Consider the following 22013-nt stretch of genomic DNA (forward strand, 5'->3'; position numbering starts at 1 on the left):
GGCTGACTACTTAATACTGATGAAATGTTGAGTATCTAGATAATGAAAATTGATATAAAAAAACTGTAAGTTGCATTCTCCTACATTTGTGGAGCTCTTTTATCAGGGAGTACTATGTTGTTAGCTTTGACTTTCCCTTTCACATTGCATAATATACAAAGAACACTGTCAAACCTTGTACACTTTAAAGAAACAGGAATTACCAGATTTGACACTTGGTTAATGACAATTACTGGCTCGAATGCGAATATCATCACGACCTTGTTCCCATCTATTCAATGCGAATTTTAAAAATAGCGCTTGATGTTGCAAAACGAGCAATTCCATCAAAATGGAAGTACGTACTGAATGGTGGTCTCAAACCCGATGACCATAAATAACTGGATATTAAATATTATTTTGAAATTATATATTAGTACGCCTACTCTACAAATTCGAAAAAAAATCCTCTTGGTAAATTTCTAATATGTCTATAACATTTAAATAGTAATCAAGATGCCTATTATGGTATTGCTTGGAACAATATGTCGTTTCCACCAGATATTAAACCAAACTTCCTTGACACTTATATAACACCCATACTTTAAAAAATGGTGATTTGCAGTGTCGTATGTTGCATGGTGCTAATCCAGCGGGTGGCTTTTTTTTACACAAATCGTTCTTCGTAATTCGGACAAATGACCATTCTGCAACAATACAGATGACCTGGTGCACATTTTAGAGTGCCCTAGCTAGGCGGGTACCCTTAGCTTGCTTGAAACACTTAAGGGTATAACCTAACCTGAAATATACCACGTTCTATCCTCAGGGGCGGAGCTACGTCACAAGACGTCCCAATACGCACACCACTGTACCACGTATTTCTGCGCGAGCTGGTGTGGAAAGACGGTAAAAATAGCTAAATTTGAAAAAACAGCACAAAATCTATATTGAAGTAATCCTGGACAACCAAATTTATATATGTTGGAAATGCAGAGGAAAGCTTGTTACACTGTTCAGGGGAGTCTCAGCAACCATCCCAAAGTACCGTTTTCTGATAGTTTTCGGCCTTTGTTTACACCTTCACGGTTGCAAGGCGGTGAAAATGCCCGGATGTCCACTCCGAGAATATACCGGTTCTTACTGGGTCCACCCAGGAAGAAACGTGCATTATCAACATACTGACTCTTGTGCTAGGTGCTGAATACTGCAAACGTAGCTACACACATTACACGATACAATAAGCTAAAAGATCTGGAACCTACAGACGCACTTCAGTGTTTTAAAAGAAGAATAAAGACCAGAATAGAACCAGCATTTATATACCGGCTGCTGTACCATTCCGTCGAGAGTTTTAAGATAAAGTTTTGTGAAAACAGCGCCATCGCCGACGTGGTAGGAGACCAGCTGCTATTCAATGGTGCCATAACTTGAAGTGACAGGAACTATCTGTAACATACAAACAATGGGGGACACATAACAATCAATAATTGTATATCGTTAACTACAAACGGCAAACGTTGTACTATGCGATACTATACATTGTGTATGCCATTCAAATAAACCACAGTTTTCATTGAAAGTACGGAACTAAATAAGGAACTCTATAATGCAAGTAAGAAAACTGCTTTAAAAAGATTGCGCATTTATTATTTATCGATTGCGGGTCCCTGTGATCGTTGAACGCGATTTAAATAAGTCCTTCCAAATCGAATAATAGCGTCAAGCATGGTGTTAGCTTATGAAATTAACACCTTCGGTTGAAATGATAACAGCTGTGTACCAAGTAAACAACTGGGCGGACCATGCAAATTACATTTCCCATGACGCACTGGTGGAGCCGCGCTTCAAACATTTGTTTTGGGGAAAATCAATCGATTACATTTGTACAGTGTTTTAACTTTCTGAGAATGTATTCGTCTTTTAATATTCTTTTTTTTATCTATGAAACATTTATATTATCGTATTAACTAAACAATGATGACTTCTACACATATAGAATCCGACTGAAATGCAAAGATTCTAGCACTTAAGCAATGACAATATGCATACACGTGTTTACATTCCCCCATGTGCATACACGTGTTTACATTCCCCCACGTGCATACACGTGTTTACATTCCCCCACGTGCATACACGTGTTTACATTCCCCCACGTGCATACACGTGTTTACATTCCCCCACGTGCATACACGTGTTTACATTCCCCCACGTGCATACACGTGTTTACATTCCCCCACGTGCATACACGTGTTTACATTCCCCCACGTGCATACACGTGTTTACATTCCCCCACGTGCATACACGTGTTTACATTCCCCCACGTGCATACACGTGTTTACATTCCCCCATGTGCATACACGTGTTTACATTCCCCCATGTGCATACACGTGTTTACATTCCCCCATGTGCATACACGTGTTTACATTCCCCCATGTGCATACACGTGTTTACATTCCCCCATGTGCATACACGTGTTTACATTCCCCATGTGCATACACGTGTTTACATTCCCCCATGTGCATACACGTGTTTACATTCCCCCATGTGCATACACGTGTTTACATTCCCCCATGTGCATACACGTGTTTACATTCCCCCATGTGCATACACGTGTTTACATTCCCCCATGTGCATACACGTGTTTACATTCCCCCATGTGCATACACGTGTTTACATTCCCCCATGTGCATACACGTGTTTACATTCCCCCATGTGCATACACGTGTTTACATTCCCCCATGTGCATACACGTGTTTACATTCCCCCATGTGCATACACGTGTTTACATTCCCCATGTGCATACACGTGTTTACATTCCCCATGTGCATACACGTGTTTACATTCCCCATGTGCATACACGTGTTTACATTCCCCATGTGCATACACGTGTTTACATTCCCCATATGCATACACGTGTTTACATTCCCCATATGCATACACTTGTTTACATTCCCATATACATACACGTGTTTACATTCTCCATGTGCATACACGTGTTTACATTCCCCATGTGCATACACGTATTTACATTCCCATATGCATACTCGCGTTTACATTTCCCATATGCACACACGTGTTTACATTTCCCATATACACACACGTGTTTACATTCCCATATGCATACACGTGTATGGTTACATTCCCGTATGCATACACGTGTTTACATTCCTATATGCATACACGTGTATGATTTACATTCCCACATGCATACACGTGTTTACATTTCCCATGTGTATACACGTGTATGGTTTACATTTCCCATGTGCATACACGTGTGTGGTTTACATTCTCCCATATGCATACACGTGTATGGTTTGCATTCCCCATATACATACACGTGTATGGTTTACATTCCCCAAGTGCATACACGTGTACGGTTTACATTCTCCTTCTGCATACACGTGTATGGTTTACATTCCCCTTGTGCATACACGTGTATGGTTCACATTCCCCTTGTGCATACACGTGTATGGTTTACATTCCCCTTGTGCATACACGTGTATGGGTTTACATTTCCCATGTGCATACACGTGTATGGTTTACATTCCCCTTGTGTATACACGTGTATGCTTTACATTCCCCATATGCATACACGTGTATGGTTTGCATTCCCCATATACATACACGTGTATGGTTTACATTCCCCATTTGCATACACGTGTATGGTTTACATCCCCCCATATGCATACACGTGTATGGTTTGCATTCGCCATATACACACACGTGTATGGTTTACATTCCCCATGTGCATACACGTGTATGGTTTACATTCCCCGTGTGCATACACGTGTATGGTTTACATTCCCCATGTGCATACACGTGTATGGTTTACATTCCCCATGTGCATACACGTGTATGGTTTGCATTTCCCATATACATACACGTGTATGGTTTGCATTCCCCATTTGCATACACGTGTATGGTTTACATTCCCCATATGCATACACGTGTATGGTTTGCATTCGCCATATGCATACACGTGTATGGTTTGCATTCCCCATGTGCATACACGTGTATGGTTTACATTCCCCATGTGCATACACGTGTATGGTTTACATTCCCCATATCCATGTTTGAGATTTGCATTCATTATATGAATAAAAATGTGTGGTGTACGATTTTCATTATGAATTTGACCTAAAAAGACCAATAAGACTTAATTTATGTGGCATAACTGGCCTCTGCGATGTTCTTGTATTCACAAAGTACAAACGATCTTTATTTTTTTATATTTGTCAATAGTCTAAAAAAATCATTCACAGAGCAAACCGCCAGAAACATAGCTGATAATGTATGCATTCCACACAGGACACTACGTCATTATATTAATCACATTTTTTGTTACTTTTCGCCAGGGACAAAAGCTTCATTACGTAAAGAACATGCATAAAAGACCGACACGAGTGCCCGATTTTATGTTATTCAAATGACGAAATACTGCCTAATAATGGTAATCGCCTTGCCAAACAGTTGCAATGGTTCTTTTCTATGCCATAGAAAGTATAGGGTTCATGTCAATACCAACATTAACTGGGAAAATAAAGTTCGCCCTCTAGCGACAAAATGTTTAAAATGATTTAGACTGCCGAATAATCTATTTTGGACGACGTCAGATTCTGAACCCCAAGAATTTGGAACTGCTCATATTCTCGCCATATAGAACCACTTGTTGAAAAGGCGAACAGTCTAACACGGCAGAACTGCGACTCAAATGTGTGCAAGGGACTCTACTGATGACACTGTTCATATTGTTTATACCTGTGGCTCGCACACACATCCACACAGAATGTTTGAGACTTTACATTCTAAATGACCCAATTATGAAGTTTTTAAACTAAGTTAGTTATTTTGACGCCTTTGAAGAGTTTTGTCGCGAGTTTGGCGGCTTCAAGGTTGTCGTTGACTTATTCAATTCTATACATGGTCAACATGATATGTAGTTGTATTACCACCCGCCCCTAACTGGTGGCTTTTACGAAGTACGTTTACTGTACACAATTTACCCAATGGGAAAAACCCACTATAATAGAGTGCAGTTTGGATTTGTAGTTTACTCTAACTGGTCATGCAAATCAATTTACAAAAGTTAATTTCTGTACCCTTAATTACCACTTCTATTGTTTTTTATCAATACATCAAGAATTCTCTCAATGGCCCAAAACAGTCTTAAAACCGACTCAACATGTCTGCATCTTGTGTAAACAGAACCAGTCAAGTTCAAATAGTAGCGGCTATGGAGGGAGGATCGCAAGATTTTGAACATAAAATATGATAGTCATCAGGTGGAATTTTATTCTCAAAATAATGTCACAAACTACAAAATTTGTCAACTTGAAGAAATTCGCTTTTGGACGATTTGAAATTCATTTACACAGACGATAGTATTATTTTGTCACATACTCTTTATTTTCTCAAAAGACAAACTTTATAACATTTATATTTGTGGATTAAATACCCAGAAAAAACACCCACTCAGATTTGTAATTCTTCATAAAATTGAAAAACATATATGTACACAGTAAGAAGTGAACTGAAAGCAAGATGAAGGTAGTCATGTAAATTTCTTTAGTGGAACCAAATAATTATTACATTCGTGTGCGTGTTTAGTTTCTCTGGTCCCTACACAAATCCGTCCTATCTTTGTTCCATAAAACGCACATTATTGTCAAGAGACTTCCTACACAATATACGTGTGGTTTAGTAACGCAGTACTGGACTTCATAAAAATTGCTGCAGCGCATCCACTCTCGACCGGACTATTTTTTTTTTAGAAGAAACGCAACAAATAGAAAAATAACTCGCATTACAATAAATTAAAATAACGATTTATTGAGTTTTCTTACTCGTCAGAATGATTAGGATAATCGTTGTGCAATGATCCCGCAGCACAAACCAGATTCCAAAATCTATTCGTCATAGAGAGATTAACATCAACACACCCGCCCTCAACGACAAAGCAACCCGTTGACGACGCACCACTTTTAAGGCACATGCGCACTTGTACAATATAATATACAATATAGTTGGCAGTCAAACTCTGATAAACTCGATAAATTAAATAAACACTACATTTTCGACAAATCTATCAACATAAATATATATATATATGCAATGTCGGTACATGTACTCTCGTAAAAAAGCAAATCAACCATGAGCCCTCTATGGCAACAACTAGAATTTACGGAAGCACGTTTTTATACAAGCATAATCCAAGTTAGTTGGATGAACGGATTGGACGTAAAGCATATAACCAGGCGCCATTGCTTGAAAGGTGACGCCCCAAAAAATACCTCTACATAGAAGATTTATGTCAGGTTCGAAACAAAAATTAGCACCACAGATCAAATAAAATAACCCTGTTTAACCACTAAGTGCATAGGATCTAAGTCAACAACGTTTCGTATATACACGTAGCTGTAACCATCAGTGTTCACAATAACGCAGTGTTTCTTTGGCAAAGTCAACGTAATCTTCTTTGTGGTAAACAGTACGACTTCACTATTCAGTTTCATCATTAATCAGTCAAAAAAAAATCCATTTCGACAAAATACCTGAAATGGTTAATGTTATGTGGACGTCGTTGCCGCTTCCTGTGCCACAATATTTTTGACTGCGTTCACACTGTACAACATTCGTGCATGTAGATGAGCGGGGCATCCGTAGTGCGCCACGTGCAACAAACGATACGTGTGGCAAATACGTTCATTGTCCACGTATGTTACCAAGTGGTCACTGTTGTTGTAACTAAGGACAATCTTGGTGTGGTCCTCGAAGAAATTGATCTACATAGGGGAGAGAAAAACAAATAATTAAACACAGACTAGCGTGGTCCTCCAACAGCCTTCACAGTGTGTTCGCCCTCTATCGCCCTACATCATAAAAAGAGGAACAATAGTCTCAACAAATCATTCGCAGAGCAAACCGCCAGAAACATGGCTGATGTACGTATTCCACACAGGACACTACGTCATTTTATTAATTACGAATTTTGTTATTTTTAGCCAGAGACAAAAGCTTCATGACGCAAACAACAACATCCATAAAAGGCTGGCATTTTGAAAAGTAGCTTTTTTATGCGGGTATAAGTTTATCTACCACGACAGAACGTGTGGATGATTTATAGATTTTAAAATGGGAACAAATAATCGCGGTTGACGTCACTTGACCAAATAACAGCACGACATGAAAAATGATATATATATATAGGACAGTTGTGGGACCTATACTATTTTTGATAAATCGTTTTAGTGTAGTATTATGGGATGGGAAAATGTATTTACGTATGTGACGTACTTCCGTCTAAATGTCAATGGTTGACAGTACTAATCTACGGATTTGTAACAATCTCGAATGCCTAGATATCAGCCCGAATGGCAATTCTGGTATGAAATATGCTGTTGTTGGAACACGTACCTGCAATGCACCGTTACTGAGATACATAGTGATGGAATCTTTGGTCTTCGTCCAATTCTGCATAAACGGCTGTACGGCTGTTCCTGGCTCACTCTGCAACACTTTCCTCTTCGTAGGACTGGACTTCTCCTTTGATTCTAAATCGCCTCCCTAATTTTCATGTTAAAAGTAAATGTTCAGTAAAAAAAAATCATTTCCATAAAACTCCGCATGATAAAGAGGAGGCGTAGTAACATTACGAAAAAAAAGGAAATAAACATTGTAGACAGAATACAGTTACGAAATCTCGCGCATCTTAAAATACGAGAAGAAATACAGATAAGAAGAGAGGGGTTATACCTTTCTAGCCAGTAGAGGACTTGGAAGGTCGGTCTCACCCTGTAGAAACCAGGAAAGGAAGAGAAAAGAAAGAGGGGAGGAACAGACCATCACCAGTTAGTTACTTATTAGTCAACATTGAGGAGAAGCTAGAAATGACGTCATAGAAAAGTGGAAGAGTGTCGGTTCAAAAGCATGCACGGCATTTAATATTTAACTGTTTGGCCATTTATAGATCAATTCATTTTACTAGAACTATCTTGGCGGCAAATAAACAGTCTTAATATTATTATTTTGTTGTTACTTTATTATCTGCTATTAATAGTGTTACACGAAACCGGATAAACGAGGACGATTTGCATATCCTCTTCGTCTATCAACATATTGTATGTCAATGCGCAATTCAAGGCAACCATCTGGCGCAGCATTTTTCACCCATCACAGCAGCAACAAAATTACGTAACCAGGTTTGTCTCCATGATCAATTGGTACGTTATGCTAATCAGATACACGCAATCTTATAATATTAATATTACCTTTATCAGATGCTCGTCCATGTATGTAGCGAAATAGTCGAGCAAGGTCACTTTATTGGCCAGACGCTGGGGCACTGATGTCATTGCGAATATCTGGACTTTTCGGTCAACTCCAATGTACTGTACAGTGCTGTCAAAATGATATTAGTAAAAATTTTAAATTACTGGAATTTGATATTTATATTTTTTAAAAGATGGCTGGTCATGCAGCTGCAATATTCATATTAATGTATTAATTGATTATGCCATTAAATATACAATACATCTTACTACATTCATCTCGTCGAATAAATACAGCTCCCAAATAAATCACAATAATGAATTTGTACAGACGCCTATCTGTATAAATACAAAAGCAATAAATGTGACGATACTTTTAATACTTCTATTCGATAATGAATAATATACACTAGGTTATGATTCATCGTGAACAAAAATTGAACCCAACTCGTGCAGATTGCGTACCAACCATGAATACAAAATACGTACAAATGATTCTTAGCGCATGGGCTCAATATCGTGAAGCAAATCTATTTTAGGCACGACTAATCAGAACATAAATTGTGTTTTAATTACAATCACAATTAAACCTATAATGTCTTCCTTCCTCGTCAAATATAGTTCGGTTATTGTGGTAAAGAGTACATTATATCATGGAAGGTACTAACGTTAGGACTTTCCATGATTACATGTAATGTTGTGACTGGTGGGAATGCCTTTACCTTCTGTTTGGAAGAAAACAAATTCTCGAGTTGTCGTTGAACATGACACCAACCGATGTATCGGATAACTGGTACCCAAACCCGTATTTATTAGAGTAGTCGACCCATTTGGTAACCCAGAGTACCTCTGAACCTTTAGGTTTGTACTTGGGTGTACTATTGTAGGGCTCTGTAGATAAACACAAAAAACAAACATTGATTTACATTTCATTTTGTGTCTTGTTGCTGCGTGGACGGATGCAGGATTCTAAGAACGAATAGTTTGATCAAAATGGACGATTAGTCACTAGGGTGTTGACATATGCTCTTATACGATGACAAATGTGGCTAGTCATGCTTTTATACGTGAATTGAATTTTTGACGAGTTAAGACGGAAAAGATGATGAATAATTAATGCGACAATAAGGAATTGCGATTGACACGTGACATACCTTCAGGCATGTGTCGCGTACATGTCATTAACATCTCTTGAACTTTGCTTGGGGGAATGTTGTTGCTGGACTTTGGCGGCGATTGGCCTGCAGGAAAAAAGCATACAAATAGTAAATCCGTGAAAGTTGGACAGACATTTAAGTCGAATTGCATTATACCCCAACTCTGTAAACAGTTATACACATGAACACGTGACAAAAACATATCAGAGATAACCTCCAATCTTAGTATGCCACTAAGAGATATGAACACGAGAGAAAGCCAGTTCTATTCTATTCTATTCTATTCTATTCTATTCTATTCTATTCTATTCTATTCTATTCTAGCGACATTTGAGTAAGTGACTCAATTTGCCATTCAAACAATATTATGATCCCAACACCGCTTCAGGTGAACTTTGAGGCAACTAATTTAGCATGCCTGCAAGAATTAGGTGAATATACCCATTTTTTAAAGTTTAAAACAAATGTGCATAGAGTACATCGCTTGCAGAAGCATACAAACTTAATATTGAAAATTGGTACTGGTATGAACAATTTCTTAATCTATGGGATCAAAACCGGTTGACGCAAAATAAATTTTGAAGACTTTGAACATTTTCTTGTCGGATGAAAATAATATGAATAAAAAATAAGCTAAACTAATCAATAAAATAAGTAAATTTATTGATAACTGCCTCAAACAAAGACCATGAAATACACACAACCAGTTGCCCCACAAACAAAAATTGACAAACTCTCAAAGGGTGCATTTGTAATCAAAATGCAAATAAGGATAGGAGTTCAATACAAATTATCATTATATTGAACTTTGGTCTTGGAATGGTTGTTTACCTTTGGATGATTCAATCACTGAAGAAACAGCATTTTTAATAGCGTGAGTAACAGCTTTGGTTTTGTCTGTTGAACTTCGACGATGTTTACTAGTGGAGGGGGGTGTCGGAGGTTTGCTGGTTACCTAAGCAATGAAAAAGAATTAACAAATAACTATAACTCTCGCATGACCGATTTACACTGTATTCTCAGTTTGTTTCAAAAATCTTCTATTTTGAAGCAAAAAAAGGTGCTCTCACCTTAGCTCTACCTCCTCGGAGATGTTGAAGTGCCGATGAGAGTTCAGAAAATCTTCTCCTGGGCTCTTCGCGTGATTTGTAGTCCCCATCCACGACGTCGACAGCTCCAGCGTCGGTTGTGGCGTACCTTGGGGCAGTGTGACACACGCTGGGCGGTAGATATGTGGGCGTAAACCCACGGGTGAAAAACTCGTGCTGCAAGATCTCCTCCAAACCCGGGCGATCTTCCGGTTTACTGTTCAATAGCTGTTTTATAAGATCTTTCGCTGAGGAATGGAGGCTGAATGGTAGATTGTATTTGTTGTTTCTAACCCTAGAGTAGGTCTCCTTTAAAGTACTTCCTTCGAAGGGTGGCTTCCCGACAAGCATAGTGTACCTAAAAACGAGAATTTAATCGTAGTTTAAATGAAGAATGAACTCCCTAATTTTAGAACATCGTTACATTATAATAACCCACCCTAACTGAAACTCAGGACTTGATATAAACTTACATGACGCAACCAATAGCCCAGATATCAGCCTCATAGCTATGGCCAATCTTCTCTAAAACTTCTGGTGCAATGTAGTTAGGCGTTCCACAAATCGTCCTGTAAAAAATAACACAAACATGCCATTGACAAAATACAATGAATGTTGAATACTTTTAGAGTGAAAATGACACCACGGAATGTACGATCGATTAAAGTACATACAGAAAGTCAAAACCGAGTACAATGCCACATTAAGACGCACAATTAGAGCAACCACCTGTGCAATGAAAACAAGGTATTTTTAATTGAATTTTTGTTTGGTTCGACTATGGGAATGAATGTCTCAATTTTGAAATAATGTATTCCGTTACGAGTAATTGAAGTAGATGGCGAAATAGTGTTTCGATACACTGAGTTCACCATGCTTATGTGAACTCCGTAGTTCTGGTACATTTGACTCCCCATAAGTGTTGTCCATTTAAATTGTTCAACCACTTGCGGGGAAACAATGGCATCGAATACAAAACTTTCAAGAACTAAGCAACGGAACCAGACGTTTTCGAAGGACGTCCTGCGGCGATGGGTTCTGTTTCAACTCACCTTTTTCTATCGCCGTCGAACTCTAATCTCGTTGCCAGACCGAAGTCAGCTAGCTTAATCTCCATACTGTCTGAGACTAAAATGTTTCCAAGCTTCAAATCTCTGTGGATCACATTCTGGCTATGTAAATATTGTATTCCTTCAATGATTTGGAGGAGGAAAAAACGCACTTCCGGTTCCGTCAGAGTCTTTCGTTGCCTCATTGTGTGCATCAGAGACTGCAAAAGAAAAAAAAAAATCCTAACGTTGATTGTCACAGAGAACAAATTAAATGTGTGGCGTCTTTAAGATTTTTATCATTATTTAGGATTGTCTTACGGTGCATCGATTTGCAGTAAACAATACTGCTCGAGGGCTAATGTGCATTATTAGATCAAGCGAACATAACCTCCATTGCGCAGTGACCTTTAACTATTTTGGGAAGTTAAGTTGCTGGTAAATATATTAAAGTACAGTCAAATTACTAACAGGCGAGAGCATCCGGGCATCCCCCCATATCGTATCACATCCAAAGTAATAATTCATTAAACCACGATGGAGCCACTGATATGCACTTTAATAAATAACACCGACCGCACAAGGCATATATAAACTATCAGTTCAAATACCCTTCTTAATAAATAACAGCAATGACAACAAGTTGTAGCCTCGTTCGCTAACCTTTTTATTACAGATTTCGAGGATGATATAGACGTGCTCATCATCGTCGAAGTAATCCAGAAACTGTACAACGTTATGGTGCGCAAGCTGGGAGTGCAGATGGATTTCTCGCTCAAGCTGTGAAGGAAAAAGAAAACACAAATATGTGAACATCAGCAAATAACAGAGTATCCACTGGTGTGAATAACATATGCATTTAACACATACGCTAAACCAGTGGGTGGTACGTGTACGAGGCTACCGACCATGAGTACACCGACCTGCAATTGAACAACGTTACCCAAACTACTATCAATAGAGTGTAGATTTCATTTCTCTTTACCTTCTGTCTTTGATGAGGTTTAGATATTCGAGTTTTTGGAATGATCTTGCCCGCGTACAACACTTTTGAGGTAGATTCCGTAAGTTCGTAACATCTCGCAAAACCGCCCTGAAAACAAAAACGTACTTTATTAGTTCATCTGTCGTATTTGCATATACATTTGTACTAGTATTCGAAACCACACTATGAAGTATCAACTTAAGTACAGTATACACAGGATATGCATGTGCATAGTTGAGATCACAATGCTACATCTTTCAAATGTTTCTGCTATATTTAAAGTGGTTACAAATGGTCATTGACATTGCCGGTAGCTGTGTGTTTAAAAACTACATCGTATGGAGTTTCTATTCCGCAAAGCGGTGGGATGGGGATCGTAGTGATGGTACTCTGAAATGACATACAGTTAACAGATGCGCAGTTAACCTAGTATATAGAGTGAATTGTTCGTTTAAACTTCAACGCTTTTAAGTTTTAAGATATTTTGATTTTGTTTTAAAACTTGGGTCTATGTCCCGTGTTTGTTTGATATTATGATGGGTAGGTTAAGTGGGTCGTGACGTCACAATATTCTAGTATTATGAATAGTATTTATCCGATCGGATGCAGTCCCTAGGTATCTGGGACTCTGGCAGATCATCGGAATATTAAAATTCCCGTTTTAGTCAACATCTTTAGTACGAGTTTATGTATGTCAGTGTATCAACAGGGCACGGTGAAGCGACCGTGTCGCTATAACACATGTGACATTCTCTAAAATAGCCCCATTTCAGCAGGATGCAAACCTGCAACCGAGGACACGCATCTCAAACTGAAATACAAGGCTTTGTCAGTGCCCACAATTGCTTTCCTAAGTGACGTACACACTCGCGCGTCACTGTTACAATAATAGTCAAGATACACGCACAATTGTATAATGTAGTACGGTGCTTTAAAAATAACCATTTGCTTTGAATACTGATAACCATGCCAATACGAGCACAGTCTATCAACATCGGTTGCCGAGAGACTGATGGAAATCTATTGGTACGGAGGACCCCCCCCCCCGCCCGCCTATGAGAAAATTTTCAGAAATGTCACGTGACAAAATCGTAATATTAATTGGGTATTTTTAAGTATACATCCCATCAGTGGCGCGACATGGTTGTCATAATGGTTGATGCCTAATTATTTTACATCTAATAATAAAACACGTAAATTTCTTTTATGGATCAGGAATGCCGCGGCCGATGCGCCAACTAATACAAACGCAATTATTTATTTTCTGTAAAGGTCTCCCTGTAAACATCGCAATATTTGTAGACGAGCCATTGATATAAAACATTTATTGAGTTTACAGCTGCTTCTTACGTGGTTTATTGTCAGTCATGTGGAGCTGGGAGTATTTGAGTGAACCGAGACCCAACCCTGAAGTCCTAGATGCATCCCCCAATTAACGTACAGGCGGATACACAATACAGCTTAGGGAAAACTTCTGGAAGAGCTTAGGTAGCCACGTTGACGATATGGGCCCCATGCGATGCATACAAAGCGTGGTTTGTTTCACTTTTTGTTTTGTTTTAATTGTAGCATCGAAACGTCGAGTGTTATCATACGTGTCGTTAATATTGTTTGGTGTATTACATTTGCACATTTGTCACGAAACACGCGCTCATGCATAGTATACCTTCATCGAAGTGTGCTTACCCCCCCCCCGCAGACAGCTGAATTCTAATTTATTCTTAATGACGGCGACGATTATTTTCCCGAGCAGCCATTATAACCTATCTCCGAGCAAAGCGTGTACTGTTTGCCCGTATCAGGACACGTACGTCTTATCGAGAGCCTGAGAGGTCGCAGTAATAACCCATTCATTATTCAAGTCGTAAAAAAACACTTTTTTTTTGTTCACTGCCGTAGCTAACCCATCTCTGGTAGATCATCCTCTGCAAAAGTAATAACGTCGTAATATGCGACATGTTGAATGGGTGTAGTTCTGCAGAAATAGCTTATAATACACGTCTAAAATTTTACTTGTTTCTTCTTTATAATTCTGCTTCCTAGCGGCGTGACGATTCATCTTATCCCGATGTAGGTCAAACCCAGGTAAAAACTACCCATGTGTGCACATTTGTACATGGATCTGTAGTAACTATGTCAACAGGTAGTATTAGAATCTGTCAAATTTAGAGGAAAATAAATTCTTATAATATTCATTTTTGAACGACAATGATTCATAACAGAAAATGTACATCACATAGCGATGTAAATGACAAGACGGACAACGTCTCCAAGTACAAACTCAAGGTGGAGATACGGGGCATTTGTTTTAACGAGAAGAGTCGACGACGTACGTGGGCATACTCGTATCGGCAACTTCTCTTTGTGCCCTGCAAGAAATCGTGGCAACGGTTGCCTGATTTGCATTACCGTTGTTGTTTTGATAAAAGGTGTGATAAGCATCTATAATGACCGCGCCCTTTGATTAACCTGTTGCTTGAGCTGAATATCAATATCTACGTCATCCACCCGACACTGATAGCCACGCACGAGAGGAACAATGTCGCATTACAAAAAAAAAAATAGCACATGGTTTTATAATAATACACGTAGGTTATATGGATTGTAATCTGAGATTTCGTACAAATTAAGTATGTGAGGTTGTCATTCTTTTAGTTTTATTGTTATTCCAATTTCAAAAAGTGTCAATCTACGCTGAATGGGTATCTGAACGCTTCGGTCTTGGTCGCTGAATGCACTGTTCGCAGTCATCAACTCGCGAAATATACAAGTGCCTGGGAAAATATAATATACTGAAATTCATTACCTATATAAAAGTAGTGCAAGCGCACCATATGGCGAGGGTTCGGAACTTGCCAAAAATGCGCGACAAGCAGCGCTACAAGTACCACAGAATGATATCAATAAAAATAACAAGAGTCGTTGACATCGATAAATTGATATACGCAGCTAGGTGCTGTGTGTGTCCCAGCATGCTTGTTTCTATATTAGACGCACTGAAACGGATATGAAATGCAACATGATACATGTAAATGTTTGGCCGTAAATGTTTGGCCACGCTGCGGATAAATCCGACCACCGTGGAGAATAGCATCTGCAAAGTACCGTATCATGTTGTTGTACAGTGGTCTAGACAACGTGCGGTACTCTGGGACGTCTTTTGTTTGCCGTTTTTACCATGACCCCACGAAACGGCGACCAATTTTGACGTCCGCGGTTGAAATGAACAATACATTTATATTTCATGCTTGTCAAACGCACTCAATAGGCAGTTTTCAGCTTTCTAGGTCATTTCGCCCGACCTCCGTAACGCCAAAAAAACAGCAACTGCGGTGGTTCTTCAGACTTCCGTAACCGGCATTTGACAACACATCAAACACTTCACGGAGATAAAACACTGAACTACAGCAAGGAAACGAATCACCTAACGCTTCCCGTTCTGTCTCGCATTTAGGCTGTCAAAATGGCCGATGGCATGAAACTATGCTGTTATGGGTTACGTTTCGACTCTAATCCAATAGATTCTCGTAACCGTCGAAACAAAGACGTCCGATAAATTAAAATATGTCATTCAGACTACGGACATGCGTCTATATTCCGACTGAATTCACACTTGGTGACCGAAGACAAACTGACCGGCCGAATCGACCCTAACCCTCAACAAACTGCGTATCACTGAATGTCGTCATTTGGGGATGGTTAATTTCTGATTCGGGCTAACGAATGGGGATGATTGAGACCGGGATCCATATATATTTATACCGAAAACACGTTCATCAGCAATTAGGATAAATTGTGGTGTAAACAAGCATTGTTATCTATTCCGGATACAGCTTGATTCTCTCCCTGACCTCTTTCGCCGCGACCAAGTAATACCCACGTACAACTGAATACAGCTCTTCACTAGTGTATGTCCTGTAAATTGCACATTTGTGACAATAACACTCGCGAGACGTTAAATATTAAAACGACTGAGCACACAAAGGAGATTTATTTATGTACATAAGTTGTTTTACCTTGCCCAACAGCCGACCCCTCACATACTGCTTGTCTGAGGTCGGGTCCGAAATAACATCTGGGTCCTCTGTCAATGTATCCGTGCTACCAGTGGAAGCCTGTTGTTTGAGTCTTTGTTTGTTATTGTTGCCTTCGAGTTGCCTTTCCATTTGTCCTTTGACATCCTTCATTCGAAGAGCTACGGCTTGTGTTGCCTTCGATATGAGCATACTACGCAACAGCGACAGTAATTGAGTGTTTTCGTGAGCTTGCTTCCGTGCCCTCTGTACCGGGAATTACGAATACGGCTACGTTTCTAGTTCAACTTTGAAGTATTTCCTCGTGTTATTGTGATTCAGTCAACACGAAAGCCTGGTCAATCTGGAAATATTGGTGTGTATGTATAGTTGAACACACTGCTCGCGAAGATACGATACTGTCTGTTATCAGTACAACAAATGACTCGGTCTTTGTCCTGCTATCTCTGCCGAACACAACGTATGAATGAATTTGAATGTTTAGTGATGTGGTGGTCCTTGGCTACCCGTACACACCAATTCGTATTTAAAAACGCTCCTTTCACGAACAACTAACACGCGCTAATGTGATAGGCCTTACGCAGGTGGTGTGGTTCTAGCTTTACAATAGCATACTGATCAGGTCACGAGAATGTCCCCCCCTGTTGGGTAAAACCATTTATTAAGGAGGGTATGATAGTAAACGTGGCGTTGATGGAGCAGATGCCCAGCAATATTATTCAGCAATTGTTAAGGCGAGACTTGATATATTAATAGTAATTGGTACGTATGCTTTTTTACTACTATATTCAGTATTTTTCGTCAGAATGAACGAGTCCAACCCCCATACCAACATCCCTCCATGTTTATAAACTCGTCCGAAACGTCACCGTCACGTGCCATATAAGGAACTAATAAACAAAACGTCACAAGCAGGGTGGAGCCGTGTGAATTAATCGGGGCATTCTGTTATAGAGGCGCTATGTACACAACGTCTTAATAATGCACGCCACATAAGGAATTTTTAATATATTACACATGTATTAAACATAGTTACATTATATACAGTCAGACAACGCGGAATTCGTGAATATGTTAAGACAGTTCCAAACTAAACGCGTGGTATATGTTTTGTGTTTATTACAACACAGATATAGCTGAACACAGTGAAGGCGGCGACGAGGACTCACGGCATGATTCACAGTCCAACGCTTGTTCATCGGACATCTAACTTTAAGGCAAAGTACAAAACATCTGACAGTTATACACTCATGTTAATAAGAAGGCATCAAATGCAATGTAAAGCTACATGTAAAGTACTTTGTCAAAATATTCATTATTTAATATAAATTGTATATTTCTCGTATTCGAAAACAATAAATGATTGCAAATATTTTAATACATGACCAACTCGAAATTTTGTGATTGTGATTTGCAATTTCGTAATTAAGTAGTACGAATTTTATCATTCCCCGCTTATCCGGCTTTATAAACTGCGCTCAGACTACATTCTAGCACGGTCTGGGATTGAAAGCTACAAATCCAATAAGTTTGCTTATCGGCTAGACGATGGACTTATGGGGTTTAATTTGTAGGACCATAGTTAAATCTAGTTCCGTTCACGCATGGGAAGGACCTATAGTCAGTACGGAAACCGTCTAGAACTAAAAATAGGCTCTCGAATCCAAACAATACAAATAAAACCAATGTCTCGACAACCGCGCGCGCGCTATGATGGCATCAGACACTCTGGCAGTTTCGGTCATATGGTGGAATTGGAGTAGCTGCTACTCTAAAATTCACGTCACTTGAAACTAATGCCGACATTTCTTTATTTTATCCCTTGAAATATTACGCTTACATTCCTCGCATATCAGCACGTGTGTAATGTGCTGAACGACAGCTGACCCGTCTGTAACAAAACTGACCTCATTGTCGACACGAACAGTCGTTATGGTTTCAGATATTTATATTAATAATCGCATTTTTTGGTCAATATAATTGCACATTGACTTGTCAGCGGTCAAAGACGTTATAATCGGCTTCTTACGATTCGCCGTTGAGGTTCGTCGGCGTTGTCCCGGGGATCACCTTTAATTTGTGAACATTTCGAACAACATCGGATACGACGACTGTATGGGCCACACCGTATACGTAGATAGCGCTGATAACTTGTCGCACGGTATCGCAGGATATGTTGACGTATACCGACGTTTAGTGCATCTGTTTATTTCACTAAGGTAATTTCATTACTCATTGTGTATCGTACACATACGTGGATTGCTCATTTAACCGGAAATGTGTTATTATATTGCGTTTAGTTAGGCCCGCGTGAGTGTATGTGTGCGCGCGCGTCAGGTGTAAACGCCACGGCTTCTGAAATGTCAGATAATCGTTCGTAGCTAGTTGATTTCTACAACAATCTTAAATGTGACAGTAATTTCGGAAGTGATTGTGGAATATAAGTACGATGGAGAACAATATGGATATTGTCATCAAAATCTTGGACAGGAGAGATCTTGCAATGCAGCTTTTTACAAGAGTATTTGTTTTATTCGGTATAATAATACAAATATCGACCCCAGCCTCGGCTGATATACAGATTTGTCGGCCCTCAGAAAGCATTGTTGACCTGGGCCTCGCCCCGGTCAACAAATCTGTATATCGACCTCGGCCCGAGTCAATATTTCTATAATATCGCCATTAACTTCACTGAAAGATAACCCATGATCACTGCATTATATTTCTTTCACGAGACTGAGTCGTTATCCAATTGTCAATGTCTTGGAATCGGAATTCGGACGTCTGCACCCCCCCCCCCCCCATTTTAGACGGCTGTTTACATTACGACCACTGTCAGAGCAAGGCTAATAGCAACCATCGTGACAGAGAAGACAGATGTTGAATACAGAGCGCAGTTTTTTTTTTATTCTGTACGACAATGTAAATTGTAGCGATAGAGAAACACTGTCTAACAATGAATATATTCAGATAAGGGGCAAGTATTTAAATCACTTTGAATTGTGATGTTTTTATAACTATTTGTCTAACTGAGCATGCGCGGTTTCGCACTACGTACCACAAATAGAGTATACCGAACACTCCAAAGCGACGGAGTCCTGTACGGGTATCATTCGCAATAATTTTCCCTTCAGAACAATGCATCGTGCGTATACGGAACGACGTCACCTTGCCTAAGATCAAGGACAGTCATACCTACCGCCATCTAGCACCTGTTTGAGAAGTTATTAAGAGTCCATTACAGGTTTAACAACTATTCTATAAATATATTTCATTTCCTTTAACGTACCAGCAAACGCACTGACAGCCACACGATATGAGATGCCGACAGCATGTCACGCAATTTAACAATCAAGTGAAGAAAAGTAGTCCATAACTTTTGTCCGACATAAAAGGGGGTCACTGGGCAGAGGTCCATCAGATAATCGAACGTTTAATGATGTACGCGTTTGAACTCAGTAGAAATTTTCAACCACATGTCGCCTTAATTTTTCATACATGCAGTAAACAACCAAAAAGCAACTTCAATGTTGTTTCACCAACTGAACGTCACCGTATGACTACGATGAGACTCAGATTTGCTGAGTGAATACTGCAAAATACTTTATTTTAGCTTGAATTAATTTTCTCTGCAAAGACGTTCAATATTTGTGTGGGATAAAATTCTTTAGGGACAAAAGTGAGTTCCCCTTCCATACCCGGTCAAAGTACTCCTTCTATGATGATATATCTATAAGATTGTATTTCTACTAGTTAGTTTGCAGTGTACTAGTACGTTAACAAAACGTCATAACATGTTAAAGTGCATGCTCAGTTCTACTGGTTATCGTCAAGTCACATTTTGAGATGGTTAATGCTAAAGAGTTGCCCACAGCGGCCATTCTCGTAATTATTTTAATTCATGCTTCACACTTTCCACTCCATGTTGTTGCAATTAGAGCACAGTACGAAGGCAGTCAGTCGATTAAACCTCCATTACTCAAAGGTGTAATTCAGGCCAAGAAGAACAGTTTTATATGTCACACTTTACCCACAATCCTTTGATAGAATAACAAGATGGCGGGTACCTGAATACAATAGTGAATATCTAGAGAATGAAAAGTGGTGTTAAAACGTAAATTGTATTCTCCTACGTTTGTGGAACTTCATCAGGGATCAATGTGTTGTTGTTTGCCAAGGTTCTTTATAATACCCACTTATTATTGTGATGGCCTGTGAAAAATGATAAAATTGGTTGTTATGGCAACACATCCCGAAATGATATCGGAGAGCAGAAACTGTAGCGAAGGGAGTGATGTCTGATCACAAAATCAAATCCTACGCGATGCGTACACGGATCATACAAATTGGAAAATAACAATGACGTCACACTTCGTCTTTAATAAACCCAGAACCAGCTGGGCTAAAATTTAATGGTTAGGGTGTTATATTGTATAACCCCGTCACTGATTTCTTAAAGTTTAAGTTATTACGAAATGTCCTTGGCATGTGAGTACTTGTAGTTTCAGTATGGTATGTCGTCATGTCGCACATCTGTCTACTTGGTCTGGCTAGCCGACTACTTTACTTGCGTAGTCACGGTCTATATGAGGACGGAAGTGAGGTTTTGACTTTCTACTTCCACCCTACTCATATGAAAGTAAGAGGACACCAGTTTCAATTTCAAGCAGTATACATGTATTCGTGCAAAGCCAGACCGAATTGGTCTTTAATTATATCGCTTTTTGTTGCTCAACATTCTATTTTTTTGTTAACATTCATATCATGGCAATATACACATATTTCCTGAACGCGAGGACATTGTGAAAATACTAATGGATTGTGGGATATTGTTTATCCCACAATTATGCGACGTTCCTGACACTAAATCTACTTCACTATTCGCGTTAAGTTCACACTATATCGATGATGTATCACAGGTAGAATAATTAATTGCGACTAGGCGTTATATTGTCTGCATTCGATTTGGAAAACGTAGTTACAATCAATCGCCGCGGCTTCTCATTTGAAAATGAATGCAAACAAAACCCAGGCCATAGTTTGGTATTTTATCATCTCATGGAATGTAGTTGCGGTAATTTTAATTACCCTGCGTGAATTCCGTTCCTTTTGGCGATCATACTCCCTACAACCCAAATCATTTGAAGACGTTTTATATACACTCATATCCAGTAAATTTGTCATTCAAAGTGAAACATCGTATCTGAGTGACTTGCTAAACAAATTGTCCTGGTACTAAGAATGCATGTGCATTTTTTAACACAGGAACGTCACACGCCAAATTATTTCCCAGAGGTCCAAAAAATGGTTATTTACACAGAAACAATTCAAGCACCCGCATTGTTTATTTGATCTGTGTCATTTATTTGATAAAACCTTTCACTCAACAATTAAAACCGCGTCTATTCTTAACAAATTACCCCACACTTGCACTAGATTCATTTGTGTTTT

General features: G+C 39.2%; 1 protein-coding gene across 2 annotated transcripts; it reads right to left on the reverse strand.

The window, feature by feature from the left end:
* Nucleotides 1-5366: 5366 nt before the first annotated feature.
* LOC100371198 (serine/threonine-protein kinase PLK1-like) lies at nt 5367-17182 on the reverse strand. 2 transcript variants are annotated; one of them, XM_006812698.3, is made up of 13 exons: nt 16545-17182; nt 12529-12636; nt 12207-12323; nt 11547-11764; nt 10968-11063; nt 10477-10852; nt 10238-10361; nt 9404-9490; nt 8972-9140; nt 8250-8379; nt 7735-7773; nt 7396-7545; nt 5367-6764 (listed from the first exon to the last, which is right to left on the reverse strand). In XM_006812698.3, the coding sequence occupies exons 1-13, from the start codon at nt 16752-16754 to the stop codon at nt 6549-6551; spliced, it is 2040 nt and encodes a 679-aa protein (XP_006812761.1). In that variant the 5' UTR covers nt 16755-17182; the 3' UTR covers nt 5367-6548. The 2 variants fall into 2 exon arrangements, with proteins under 2 accessions (XP_006812761.1, XP_085359296.1); XM_085503170.1 differs by lacking the exon at nt 7735-7773.
* Nucleotides 17183-22013: the final 4831 nt, after the last annotated feature.

Source organism: Saccoglossus kowalevskii, chromosome 9 (assembly GCF_978046115.1).
Source record: "Saccoglossus kowalevskii chromosome 9, keSacKowa6.1, whole genome shotgun sequence".
NCBI classification, from domain to species: domain Eukaryota; kingdom Metazoa; phylum Hemichordata; class Enteropneusta; family Harrimaniidae; genus Saccoglossus; species Saccoglossus kowalevskii.